Consider the following 13,612-nt stretch of genomic DNA (forward strand, 5'->3'; position numbering starts at 1 on the left):
GTGTTTTTAATAACATTAATATTGCTTCTCTTCCTGTCACCAACTGCTCTTCCCATGTGGCTTCCCAAGCTCACATTTGTTCTCCCCTTGATGTTTTATGAAGGGAAGCTGCCTCAGCCCCACACCTGCAAGCAGCAGTTAGACAGGTATCTCTGAAGCCAGGGCCTGGCTTCTCCTCTGGGCTGCTATGTCAGTGTTTACGGACATCTTTCTGTTTACCAGTTTAGCAATGATTAACTGCTATGCTTCTATAATAATCCCTGGGCTAAACCAAATCTGCATTTTGAGCACTGAATGGAAACAAAAATGAGCTTCAGAGATTTTGCTGTTGTTTTTCTGATTTGGGTTCCTATGGGCGTAAATGGTAGGACTGTTTGATTTCATAAGTCATTGTGGAGTTACTGTTTTCCTTTTTAATATTACAAAATAAATGTAACAAGTAATGTTGTGTCTCTGTGTTTGTCTAATTTGTTTTAGCCTTAAGGTGCCCAGCTCCCACATTGGATCATGGCTATTTTCTCCCTGACAAAAAAGCATATGCAGAGAATGAGGGTCTGTTTTATGCTTGTGATACTGAATTTAAACCTGATCAGGAGGAGTGGTGGGCGGCAACTACATGTACGGCTGGCACATGGAGCACTGTGCCCAAGTGTATAGGTATGGCAATTTTTGGAAGCTTCCAAAAATTCCATTTCCTATCAGATATGTCTGGAATGGACCCGTAGCCATTGAGATGTTTAGGACCCTCTGGATTCTAAATATTGATGGTCCCAAATATTTTGTGCACCAGTGGAATGTGAGAATAAATTTCCTGCTTCATTTTCAGCAAAAGATCATTGCATTTCTCTGATAATCGCCCACGGTGAAATCCAGGACAAGAGAGCAGACTATGTGGCTGGGGACACAATCTCGATAAGTTGCCAAGAAGGATATCACTCTGAAAATCCTCAACAAGTTTGTTCCGATGGAATGTGGACCCCACACCCCATCTGTAAAGGTAAATCGAGGATCATCAACAGGAATCACCATTTTGTAATATAAGTAGAAACAAGAAAATGACATGAGTTGGTTTAAATTAGACCAGCTATACAAATTAGAGATATAGATATACAGAGGAATATAATGTATAGATATAACAAATTGGCCTACGACAGCTAATTTAAATATACAAAACCATTTTAAGCTAGGCCTAGGACAGTATATATATTCAGCTATATTGCATTAATAAGGGCCCACAATGTAGCCCAATGAAACATTTACCATTCAAATGAAATAACCATCCAACATATTCATAACACAGTCATATCTCTGTTCCCTTAAAGAAAATCAATGTGGAGTTACACCGCAAATACTGAATGGTAAAGCCCAAGAGAGGGGGAAGGTGGTAACGTACTCATGCAGCACAGGCTACGTGCTGGTGGGGGTTGCGACTGTGGACTGCCTCAGCGATGGACGATGGTCCGATCCTCCAGCTTGTGAAGGTTAGGACAAAACCATTTCTTCTTGTAGGGATGCTGAGAAGAATTTTTGAAAAGATTTTGACCGCTTAAGCAATCTATTTAGTTTTTCCTACCATAAACTGGTAAAACTAAATTCACCTCATCTATGTTTTACCGCCGTTTATGATGGCTCAGAGGGACTTGCATCGGGACCAAGACAAGTCGGTCCTCACAGCATGTACCAGCCTACCTAGCAACCTAATCATACACTCATGTGGTGGCTTTCAGCCAGGTTTAGATAATTTATTCCCCCATATCCCACCACTTGAACTGTATGCTCTGCACGTCAAGCAAAGTGTTGCATATAAGGTAAGTAAGTACAATTTATTCATAAGGCACATTTAAATACAGTTTTCACTGTCCAAATTGGGTACATAGTGCTAAAAAAGCATATAAAAGAACACCGACACCTTTATATACCTAAAGTTTATTTAAAAAAGGATAGTACATGAAAACATAAAAATAACATGTCATAAAAGGGGAGGAAAGGCCAGGGAGAAGAGGTGTGTTTTGAGCATAGATTTAAAACTAGTGACGGAAAGAGCGTCTCTGATGGAAGGCGGCAGTTCGTTCCAAAGGCGGGGCACAGCCACAGCAAAAGCACTGTCACCCCTGTTTTAATGTAGTGCGTTGAACATGCAGGAGACCAGTGCTACATGATCTAAGGGACCTGGGAGCTGAATAGTGGTTGATGAGCTCTGTAGTGTAGGGTTGGGCCAGGCCATGGTGAATGGGCAATCAGTGGAGGGATGCTAGGATGGGGGTAATATGATCCCACTCAGCAGCCTTGCAGCTGAGTTCTGGACCAGCTGAAGGCGAGAGAGGAGTGATTGAGGGAGTAACCCTAGGTAAACAAAAAAGTATTACAAATTATACTTGAATAGCACAGGTAATGGTAGACCTCCATGTTTAATGAGAAGGAACATTCAAACCTTCCCTTACAAACCAGTTGGTGAAGTGTTAAGGATGTAGTTCGCTTAAAGGAGGGACGTTGACTCAGTTAATTGTTTAGTAATGTAATAATTAGCAATTAATTAATACAAATTGGTGCATTAACGTAAATTTTTTTAAACTTGATTTTGAAAGGTTTTGACCACAGAATGTCAGCATTCATACAAGCAATCATTTTTGTTTTTAGTTCCACTTACTTAACATTAAATTACACTTGCAGTAAGTGACTGCTTGCTACAATTGCAGCAAGTGAAAGCCTGTTTACAATTCCCAAATCTGAGGTGCTAATTATTTGAATTTAACTACACTTGAATTTAACTGCACAGTTGGTTTACAATTGTACTAATTAACTGCCTGTTTACCATTCCCAAATCTTTGGTGTTCCGTAAATTTCCTATTCAACCCACACTGAGGCCCCGTCCACACTAATGATGTACAGATAGTATTACTGAACAGAGAAGGATCTGTAATTATGTTTTGGTTTTCGCGGCGCAGATAAGAGAAGGAAGATTCTACGCATGCGCTCAGACATGGCGGTGTTGCGTGATAGTTTATCACAGCACCACCTAGCCACTAGCCTGGTTCTACCAGACTCTCGTACTTCACTTCATTTCATTTAATTTGTACAGAGAGTCTGGACCTGATCAATTGACAAACGTTAACTCACTTGAAGGCGGGTGTCTGTTGAAGTTTAAAATGATTGGATCTGCCCAGTGCCACTCTGGATCTGCCATAACCAATCGCTAACGTTTGGTTGTGACGTATGTCATGCGCCGGGAATCACGCGCAGGTTGTACACAAACCAAACACCTTGCGCGTCTGCACGAAAATGTCAGTCAACGACAGCTGCAGGTTTTGTTCGTCGAATTTAATTTATCAGGGAAAAATTGCACATTGTAAATCAACTACCGACCTACAACAACAACTCAAACTGGCGTACGACTTTATCGTCATTGTTCTCAGACACGCCCTCTGTTCGCTGACTGGCGGCCGCTGTGGCGGCACCAGAAAACCAAATTACATACAGCAGGTCCAGACTAATGCTGCGTTCGAGTATTCTCTGCGAACCGACTCGGATCTCGGATCTGACGCCACGCCCACACTTCAAGCGTTTTATTATTTCGCTCGGTCGTTGGAGGAAAACATGGACGCCACCCGGAAAGCTGTTATCGCGGTAGCATTGGCAGAGGACCAGGCGATCCAATATAAGTAGGCTATAGGCCATAGTCAAGTCAAGTCAAGTTTATTTATATAGCACATTTGTTGACCAAAGTGCTGTTGTGTACATAGGCAGAGATACGGACGCAGTAAGGTATTGCAGTAATAGGCCTACGAGTGATTAAAATTACCATTTAAACCACCAAAGAGATCCAAGCACAATGAAAACAGTTCATACTTCAAGTCACAACGGGCGCAGCCATCTTGAATTCTGTCTCGGAATTTCGCTCGGTCACCACTGAGTTCAACCGAGATGGCGAGATCGCCGTCCGAGGAAAAGGGGCGTGTTTGTGCGTGTCGTTAGGCAACGTCCTCGGACCTCCGAGATGGATGGATATTAAAACGCCCCTCTAGTACTGAAGGGAAATTCAAATTGAGCGGAAGTACTTAGGCGGGCGGAGCCAGGCTACCTAGCCGCCTGAAATGCATACCCAATCGAATAGAGTGGCGAAGTCACGCCCCTTCCGGTAGGGCTCATGGGACCTATGAGATCGAAAAATATGAATGGGTGTCAATGGAGAAAAAATAATTATTTTCTGGTCCCGGTCTTTATATGCCCTGGATTACACATATGTTGTTTGTGGATTTAAAGGATAATTTTTCATGCAAAGAGTTCGATCGTTTATTGTGCAATTGTTCAGATAAAGGCTGTAGAGAAAACACAACGAGAAAGACTACACGGCTCGTATGTGACGTCACGCTCCCTGCGACTGGCATGGAGAAGACCGACAATCTTCCCATCGGCATAACTGAAACTCTGCACGTGCCCCGACTTATAATGGTTTTCACCTCTTTCGATGCTTTTATCCTCCCCTTGGAAAAAGCGGTGAAGTGGGGCAGAGAGATCGCCATCTCTGTGCCGAGTTCCAAGGGCGGGTGTGGTGACGTATATCATATGCGTCGAGAGCAGCGAAGAGCTGTAGTTCACAAAGCGGCCTCACATAAAACCTAAAATTATCAAACTTCTTCACGAACATTTTTAGTTTTCTTTGCATGAAAAATTATCATTTAAATCCACAAACAACATATGTGTAATCCAGGGCATATAAAGACTGGGACCAGAAAATAATTATTTTCTCTCCATTGACACCCATTCACCGGAAGGGGCGTGACTTCGCCACTCTATAGAGTGGCGAAGTCACGGTAGGGCTCATGGGACCTATGAGATCGAAAAATATGAATGGGTGTCAATGGAGAGAAAATAATTATTTTCTGGTCCCAGTCTTTATATGCCCTGGATTACACATATGTTGTTTGTGGATTTAAATGATAATTTTTCATGCAAAGAAAACTAAAAATGTTCGTGAAGAAGTTTGATAATTTTAGGTTTTATGTGAGGCCGCTTTGTGAACTACAGCTCTTCGCTGCTCTCGACGCATATGATATACGTATTCATTCATTCATATTTTTCGATCTCATAGGTCCCATGAGCCCTACCGGAAGGGGCGTGACTTCGCCACTCTATTCCACACACTTTTGCGTCGCCGTATGCACGCAGATTTCCTCCCGAAAACGCTCGCCTAAACGCTGAATAAAAAGTGAAGACGCGACGCCACTTTTGCGTCATCTCTTCAGACCGTCATGTAAACGGAGAATTCCGACACTGAAAACGATGCTTTTCAAAAACGATCGCTAAGGTGGATAAATCTGAAAACGCTGGGTTCGCGTTGTAGTGTGGAGAGGTACGGAGGACGGAGGCTTTCAGAAACGATGACATTCGGTTGCCATGACAATGCCATGACGCTGCAACAAGCTTGCGCTCGAGACCGAGACGCTCATCAAAAAATGGCAGGTGAATTGCAAATGATGATTTCTCTGTACAATGTGCTTATTTATCTCCAAATACAACTCGACATATTCTCTCAAACATATTCGTTAGTCCAACGCCGAGGGCGAGCGCTGTACTTGCTATGCTTAAGCAATGGGAAAAAACGCAAAGACGCCAGTTCACTTCAAACCGTACTTGGAGCGGCGTAAAAAAACAAAAAAAAAACTTGCCTTTGTACTTTTGGTTTGAGTCATATTTTTGGATAGGTGGATAGGGCCTGAGTGAGACTTTTAGAATTATAGAATTTTATTTTAAATCCATTAAGAATGGATTTAAAATATAATTTTAAAAGTGTGATTAATCGCAAGTTAACTCACAAATAGGCCTACTATGTGATTAATCACAATTAAAAAAGGTAATCGTTGCCCAGCCCTAGTAATAATGTCTAAAAATGGAATTGAAATACAATTATTTAAAGTATAATGTATTTGCTACAGTTGTAATAACGACTAATTTAATCTTTGCATTCCAGCCAGGGGAGGAGCACGAGTTGAGACGAGTCCTTTGCCAAGGAAAGAGGAAGCCCCAAGTAAGCTGGGATTTACTATCTTCAATTTCTATTTTGTTTCATTTCATGACTTATTTGACAATACAATTTTTAAAAGGGGGCATGGAATCAAGGACTGGAACCAGGCACGGTAGTCAGCTTGTACCGTCCAAAACATCCCAACAACCACTCAAAGCCAGCCTTAAAGCCCTTACTTCATCCACTAGTTCACATAACAGAAGATATGCTCCTTTTCAGCCAGCGGTAGATGACAAACTTCACCCATATCCTATATGCTCTAGTCTATAGTATTAGATAAGTATGAATTATAACAGTAACTTACATACATTATACTTGGGTACAAAAGGTAAAAATGGGACCTTGTTGGTCCCATTTTGGTAATTGATGGGTTGATATTTATTATTTTTAATGTTACTGTGAAGTTTATTCATGAGTTGTATTTTTATCTGCTGATTGTTTTAAAGTTGAACGATGTGGCGCCATACCAGTAGTGCAGAATGCAGAGCAGGAGATATTTGCCTGGAATGTGCTCTACAGGTGTACGTGGGGCTACAGAATGAGAAATTCCAATTCTCGGATCTACTGTTACACGGACGGACTTTGGACCACTCCACTTCCAGAGTGCACATGGTACTAAAAAGCTTTTCTCCACAGTGAGGAATACTAGGATCTACTAATAGAGCTGTTCCTTACTGTGGAGGAGAAACATGAAACTGTCAAATTATAAAGTTGTAAATGACCTTGAATATTAAATGGTCCTGTCTATAAAGACCTTTTTAGAAATCAAGACCATCCATAAAATAATCTACATATGAACTTGTTCTTGTCCTCATTAGGTTGTAGCAATTACGAATGAGAAGTTTGAACCTTCTCAACTTAGCAACATGTTTAGTTTGAATTCATTCTGCATTGCATCTAGTCCAAAACTGGCTTACTAAAGGACCCCAATTTGTAAATGGCTTTCAAAAGCTATGCTTTAGTAAATATACATCTTATTCAACATACATTTTTTGGAAAATGAAGAGCTTGATAAAACCATTGAGGCTTGTTGCAGGTGAATGTATGGAGATCTTTTGGCTGTGGCCTTCACTTTGCTGTGTGACCTTGACTTGGCAGTATGATCTTCACTTGCCTAAAGTAAAAGTGGAATGTGTTTGTTTAAGGCTTGCTGTAGGCGAGGATATGAAGAATTTGGCTGTGACCTCCACTTAAGTCTTTTGAAAGCCGTTTATTATCAAACATATTAAAATACAATGGTTACTATGCAGTTTTAGTATATGCTACACCTGAACCTCCTAAGATGGAGCAATTTGATTGGTTCGCTATCTCGGGGATATTTGGCAATATCCCATGATTGAGATCTGAAACTCGGGATATTGTGACAAAAACGCTAATAAAGTAAAATAATCCCGGCAAAAAGTGTTATCTTGTTTATTTTTGGAGTGTTCACGTGTAGTTTATACAAAAACAATTATTCACCTCAGGCTCCGTGAATAGTGGGGAATAGCCCCACTTTTCACTTCGCCTCCGGCAAATAATTGTTAAATGTTTGCCATTTGCTAAACACATCATAGAAAATTATGGGCGTGATGATGAAACGTATGATTACATCTTTTTTAAATTATTAAAATCCAGCCCAAAAATACAATTACTGTGAGAGACACTGAATTCCGCTTTAAGTGACAACTGGGATAAATAATTGAGCAGAACAAAGATGTGATGACTTCCCTACAGGAGCCCGGTCTCCCGGCCGTCAAGTTCAACGTCACCATCCAGAACTTAATTTGACCTTTTAACAACACACAAACACACATCCTTTTATCAGCCTTTATTGTCCATTTTATGTGGTCATTTAAAGCATTACTGTCCAGCTTCAAAGAACAATTGGGTGAAAACACATCGAACAGCTTGCAGCGGCCATTGCATGACCAATTGCTGATCTTAAACCTTGAACAGACTGCAGTTATGAGGCTTGATAAATGCGGTCGGACCAACGTCTTCTTTCAGTGTCAAAAGAACGACAAAAAAAATATTTTACTCAGACCTTTGGCTCTGAGAATTATCATATTTACATTCTAGCAACAACTATCCCCCCCCATGGTATAAATCCTTAATGTGTATAAAGAGAATCCCTTCAATTAAATCTGACCCCCTCCCCAAACAAATACAAGAAACTGAAGAGCAATGCTTTTCATGTGGCGATTCAAAATACAGACCAAGCACGGCGACATGGGCTTTAAGTTCCTCTGTCAGTCCGTCTCTCTGCATTTCAGAAAAAAACTAAATGCAATCATAAAAGACAATCTAGGTTTTTCTCCTGCCTCTCAAACCACTGCTGGCTGTAAAACATCTGCTGGTCTGAGCGGAAGGACTCCTCCATATAAAACAGTTCAAGTGGATGTACCAAAAGAAAAGGAGGGCTAGGAGGGTGGTCCAAGCATCCTCAACCCTGGAGCCTCCACCAGCCCAGCCGTGTGTGGAGGGAGGGGGGAGGAGCACACTGGGAGGGGCGGAGCAGAGAGGCGGGAGGAGAGGAGGTCCTCCGTGGACGTTCAGGCGTGACTCTGGCCTCAGAAGCGGAGGTGGGCTTTGTGTTTAACCAGGTATCTATTCAAAAGAGGACAGTAGAAAAGTACAAGCCCTTAAAACAAGTGTGCAAATAAACCCCTCACAAACAAATGGCAAACGCAAAGCACACACTCACCTGTCAAGCGTTTCCCAGAAACGCAGGAAGACTGGCCTGTCCAGGTGGCGTCTGTGATGGCTCAGCTCCAGGACCGTGACGTCCCACTTCTGCACATTAGGGTCCGTCTTCGCCTCGTCATACTTAAGATGAAAGGCACGTACTGCAGACACATGAGGAACTCATGCATCAATGGCATTTATCCATGGACAGTAGGGCTTTGACTTTTGCCCAAAAATCATATTCAAAGTTCGTTTGTTTATTAATATTAATATTCGAATATTTATTAATAATATTTGACCATTAAATGCCTTCAGTAAGACCTGGGCTGAATCCGAATACGTAGTACATACTATTTCTGTTCAGTGTCTACTACTTGACCGTACTACACTTCACAGTGTAGTACGGTCTACAGCTATGCGTAGAACGCCTCTGAACGCTTCCGAACACCTCCGAAACTCCATCGGATGTTTGGAGATGACGTATCTCCTCTCAGATGCCGGCAAAATTACCTTGATAAGTTACCTGTTTTCCGTCTTGTCATCGTTGCTATTAATTAAAAATGTCTCTTTTTACTTAATTACTTACTTTACTTTTTTACTCTTTTTAATGTCTCTTTTTCGCCGCTTTCTACGAAATCTTGCTAAGCCGCTGTTGGTTGTGTCGGGTCAGCCATCTCTTCTTCGTTCGTTACCAGACTCCGGTTGCATTGTGGGATAGCGTAGTGACCTACCGTTGTATACTGTGGCGGTAGTACGCATTCGGAAACATTTTCCGTACTACACAATGCGTACTGAGTAGTGATGCAACGGTTCACGGGTTTCCCGTGATCCCTACGGATCAACCATCACGGTTCGGGACGCAAGTGATCCGCGGATCGGCTGATAAAAAAAAAAAAATTGTGCGTTGACGTGATCAGCGCATGTTTAGAGGACAATTCCGGTATTAACAACATCATCAAGTATCGTAGCGAAATACAGTTTCTGTTGTGTTTTATTTGGTGTTCCGTAAATCCCATTGAAACGTAAACCGGAACCGGACGTGTTTAGGTTTGGTTGTAGTCTTTTTCGCTCGGTTCCCCGTATCAACAGTAGGGCAAGAACCCAGCGAAAAGACTACAACCAACCCCCTAGCAATGAGCCTCCCAACCGAAATCAATGGATTTACAAAATGCCAAATAAAACACCACAGAAACTATTTCGCTACCAAACAAAAAAAAAAGAAGATAAGGATGTCTGCATTGCCTTGGGAGAGTAGACCCTAAACTCTCCCCAGGCAATGCAGACATCCTGAATTGTAAATCCAGGGTTAGGGATTATTTACTATCCTATCCATGTTAAAAAGAAGAAGGAATAATGCCTCAGATTGCAAATTTTTTAAATATTGACCATGCTTAAAGGAAGCAGGATTATTACCTAATTTTTCACTTTATTTTGTTTTAACACAGTTGAAGATTTTATTTAAAGTCACATTTGTCTTGTTATCTTTATTGTTGTTGATCAGAAAATGATCCGACCCGTGACTCAAAAACCGTGACCCGATCCGAACCGTGAGCTTGGTGATCCGTTGCACCCCAAGTACTGAGCATTCGGACGCGCTATATTTCTGGCGCACTACAAAATGCATACTATAAGTATGAGTATTCGGATTCAGCCCTGGATGGGCTTTGCGAGGTTTGTTTACCGGCGTTGCTATGGTTACCGTTCTTTCTAATAAATCGCTGTCTAATCAATACTTCATTCACTGCCTCTTCCGTGGTCATTACAATATTATGAATAGACTGCGTCGGGTTCTCCGACGTCTCTCCCTCTTAGCCTGCCCATAACAGGTTCCAATATTAAGGGCTGCCTAATATTCGTTCGAATTTTGATTTAATTTTTGATATTCGAATCACGAAGTTCGGAGTCAAAGCCCTGATGGACAGCATCATTGGTCTTTTAGAAGATGCTTTAAAAAGCACTCATGTTTAACCACATGGTAGAATATGCACTATTTCATACTAAATCAGTTTGAGCCCTATGCCATCCATTTAACCAATAAGCGGGGCAAATAAAGTAGATGGTGGGTCCACTCTACGTGAAGGTGGTAATATGAAGGTTTATCAAGGCCAAGCATATATTCCAACCAAGTACAATATGTTTAAGAACGAAACTACTTACTTTTGGCAAAGATGTCCACTGGAGATCCGTCAGGCAGCAGCCAGGGCCAGCCCTTGAACTGCCAGGCTGGCCCCTGCACAAACACAGCCACCACGCGATCCCTGCACACAGAGAGTCCTCATTTAACCAACGGTCACTCAACACTTCACCCAAGGTGATAACAACCTGTCATTAGGGAGCAGGCAGGTCTCAGCGTTGGGGGATCAAACCTCAGAGCGTCTAGTTAGCCAAAACCCCTCGGCCCCTCCAGCCGACAGCCCCCACTCAGACCAGAGGGGGGGGTGAGCCCCCACTCAGACCGGAGGCCTCCCCGGTGACCCAGAGGGGGGGGGACTGAGCCCCCACTCAGACCAGAGGCCTGGTTCTGACCGATGTGCAGACCGCACATGTTTGTGAGAAGGGAACACGAAGTCAAAGGGTAATAGAGGAGCGAAGTGGGGTGACGGACCAGTCGTGCGGGGCCAGCTTGAGGGGCTGGTCGATGACGCGGTAGGGCACGGTGACGCTGAGCGTGGCTCCGCCCGGCTGCACCTGGTCCTTGCGTCTCTGGAGCAGCATCTCATTGTCCCGCTGCAGGCCCTGCTTCTTCTTCTCCTCCGGTGTCACAAACCTGGAGACACGTGGTTGTTAGGGCCTGCTCAGGGGACCGCAGCATGTACACTTACATTAGCATTTACATTTCGGGCAGACACTTTTTTTTCCAAAGCGACTGACGAGTACATTTGTCAAAAGAAAGTGAAACAAGACTATATTGTTCATAGAACCAAGTGCCAAGCACTACCAATCGCTTGGTTAACACTAGGGATGTCCCGATCCAGCTTTTTGCACTTCCGATCCGATACCGATATTGTAGCTTTTAGCATCGGCTGATACCGATACCGGCCGATCCAAGCATGTATTAAAGATTAAAGATATTTACTTATTTTGTTGTACTACTCATGTTGAAAAGGGTTTTACTGTTAAGAACAACTAGCCAACTTAATTAGGTTAGTTTGAATAATCAACAATAGTTGGTAATGAGAAGCTGACCTGTTTATTCAGGGTTAAATAAACACAAAATAGACAAAATAATAAATAGTGAAATTACCACACACACTGAATTGGCATCAGTGCTCTGTTCTTGAACAACAAGAGTGTAAACAATATTGTAAACAATATAACATTATATATAAAAGCAACACACAAAACCTGAGTAGAAAATAGTCAAATTACCACACACACACTGAATTGGCATTTTTATCGATAACTTTAAATCCTTAGTGGGACATGCACAGACAAGTGGGATGCTGGACAGGTCACTGGGTGTGCGCTAGGTGTGCTGAACAACAATAGATTACCTACATTGGTGCGCTCGAAAACACGGACCGGAGTTTTGAAAACAAACTGGATCGGGAGTCCGGATCGGGATTTTCCCGTGCAGGCCGATCCGATAAGCTGTGCATTGAAATGCACAGCTTAATCCAATTAAAGCCATAGTTTGACTATACTCCTCAATTGGACAACTGCAAGTATACACGGCGGTGAGAAAATGGTGTCATGCCCCGGTACGATAGGTGGCGCTGTACCTATTTCAACTAGTGGTAGAAGAGCCACTGGCTGACCTCTTTACGTCACCAGCAACAACAAACTCGGGCGACATTCGAGAAAGATGTCATCAGTAGACAGCTTGATGTTAAACTATGATTATTATTAGGCCTACATATCATATAGATACTTTAATAGTGGAAAATAGCCGATCACCTTTCCCCCTGATGTTAGGTGGCATGTGGCGCCAGTGAGTGGGTTCACTCTATTTCTATCTGATGTACTCTCTGAAGACAATGCTGACATTCACACATGTGCATCATCTCTGTTTGTGTAGATAATAGTATATGTTCAAAAGGCACAGTTGTGACCAAGAAAACATGAGAATATGCTGACATCCACACAGTATGACCCAAAAAAATAAGCTATGCACATCAATAATTGATGAAAGTCCAACTTTGTATTGTGTAATGATTGAGGATATAGGGAGCAGGACGAGAGTCATTCTACAGTGTCTTTGCAAACTCACTCGGGTTCGTCGTCTCTCGTATGCGGGTTACAATAAACTCTCCATCTATGCTTGGCCCGGACTCTCCGATTCCTCTTGCGTATAGCTAGTTGAAGTGAATTAGATAAGTCGCTAATAGAAATCTACGACAATTTCTCTGACGCTCCAGAGTTACAAGGCGGAGCAGCGGGAGGAGTCAAGCCGGAGGAGTTCGCATACGACCAAGAGGTCATAACACTGGAGCGTCAGAGAAATGACATGGACCCTGACAGCTGTCCCCAATACGGCAACAATCCCTTTCTCCTCCATGTCACGTTTCAATCTGGATTTCATAGTCAAAAACAAAGTCCCTTTTCCCCCCCAATTCTTCTCAACCATGGCCGAGATACCCCCACTACGAGTCTTTAATTGTTGTGGAAGTACCAGAGAGTCTGAGAACCTGACGCAGTCTTTAAGATTCATAATATCAGAGAATATCCCCGTCAGTTCGGCCGCGGCACAATGAATGAATAAAGATCGTAAACAAAAAATGGAAAAAAAAAACATTTATTTTGAGATGTGTCCGAAATTAGTACTTTACAACCTTGTTGATGAGCAACGTTAAGGAAAACATATGCTTTTTATTCAGGCTTGGGTGATATCAAAGCATAGTGTGTACTGAATGCATATTGTAGATGATGAAACACTACATTGGCACAACACCGGCTTCCTCCATCTTCTGCGCCACCTTTTTA

At 42.5% G+C, this 13,612-nt stretch overlaps 2 protein-coding genes across 3 annotated transcripts in view; one reads left to right on the forward strand and one right to left on the reverse strand.

Moving 5' to 3' along the window:
* The first annotated feature begins 206 nt into the window (after nt 1-206).
* On the forward strand, nt 207-6,820 carry LOC132463630 (complement factor H-like). 2 transcript variants are annotated; one of them, XM_060059931.1, is made up of 6 exons: nt 207-364; nt 478-657; nt 827-997; nt 1,323-1,481; nt 5,969-6,025; nt 6,469-6,820. In XM_060059931.1, the coding sequence occupies exons 1-6, from the start codon at nt 295-297 to the stop codon at nt 6,639-6,641; spliced, it is 810 nt and encodes a 269-aa protein (XP_059915914.1). In that variant the 5' UTR covers nt 207-294; the 3' UTR covers nt 6,642-6,820. The 2 variants fall into 2 exon arrangements, with proteins under 2 accessions (XP_059915914.1, XP_059915915.1); XM_060059932.1 differs by lacking the exons at nt 5,969-6,025; nt 6,469-6,820 and adding an exon at nt 5,342-5,397.
* A 997-nt stretch (nt 6,821-7,817) lies between these two features.
* Nucleotides 7,818-13,612, reverse strand: part of cdc73 (cell division cycle 73, Paf1/RNA polymerase II complex component, homolog (S. cerevisiae)) — a 46,659-nt gene continuing 40,864 nt past the window's right edge. Inside the window, exons 14-17 of the mRNA XM_060059917.1 lie at nt 11,295-11,456; nt 10,847-10,947; nt 8,709-8,850; nt 7,818-8,611 (exon numbers count right to left, since the gene is read on the reverse strand). Coding sequence (XP_059915900.1) covers nt 8,575-8,611; nt 8,709-8,850; nt 10,847-10,947; nt 11,295-11,456 — 442 coding nt within the window. The 3' untranslated portion in view covers nt 7,818-8,574. The remainder of the gene's footprint in view (nt 8,612-8,708; nt 8,851-10,846; nt 10,948-11,294; nt 11,457-13,612) is intronic.

The sequence above is a fragment of the Gadus macrocephalus genome, chromosome 8 (genome assembly GCF_031168955.1).
Source record: "Gadus macrocephalus chromosome 8, ASM3116895v1".
Taxonomy (NCBI): Eukaryota; Metazoa; Chordata; class Actinopteri; order Gadiformes; family Gadidae; genus Gadus; species Gadus macrocephalus.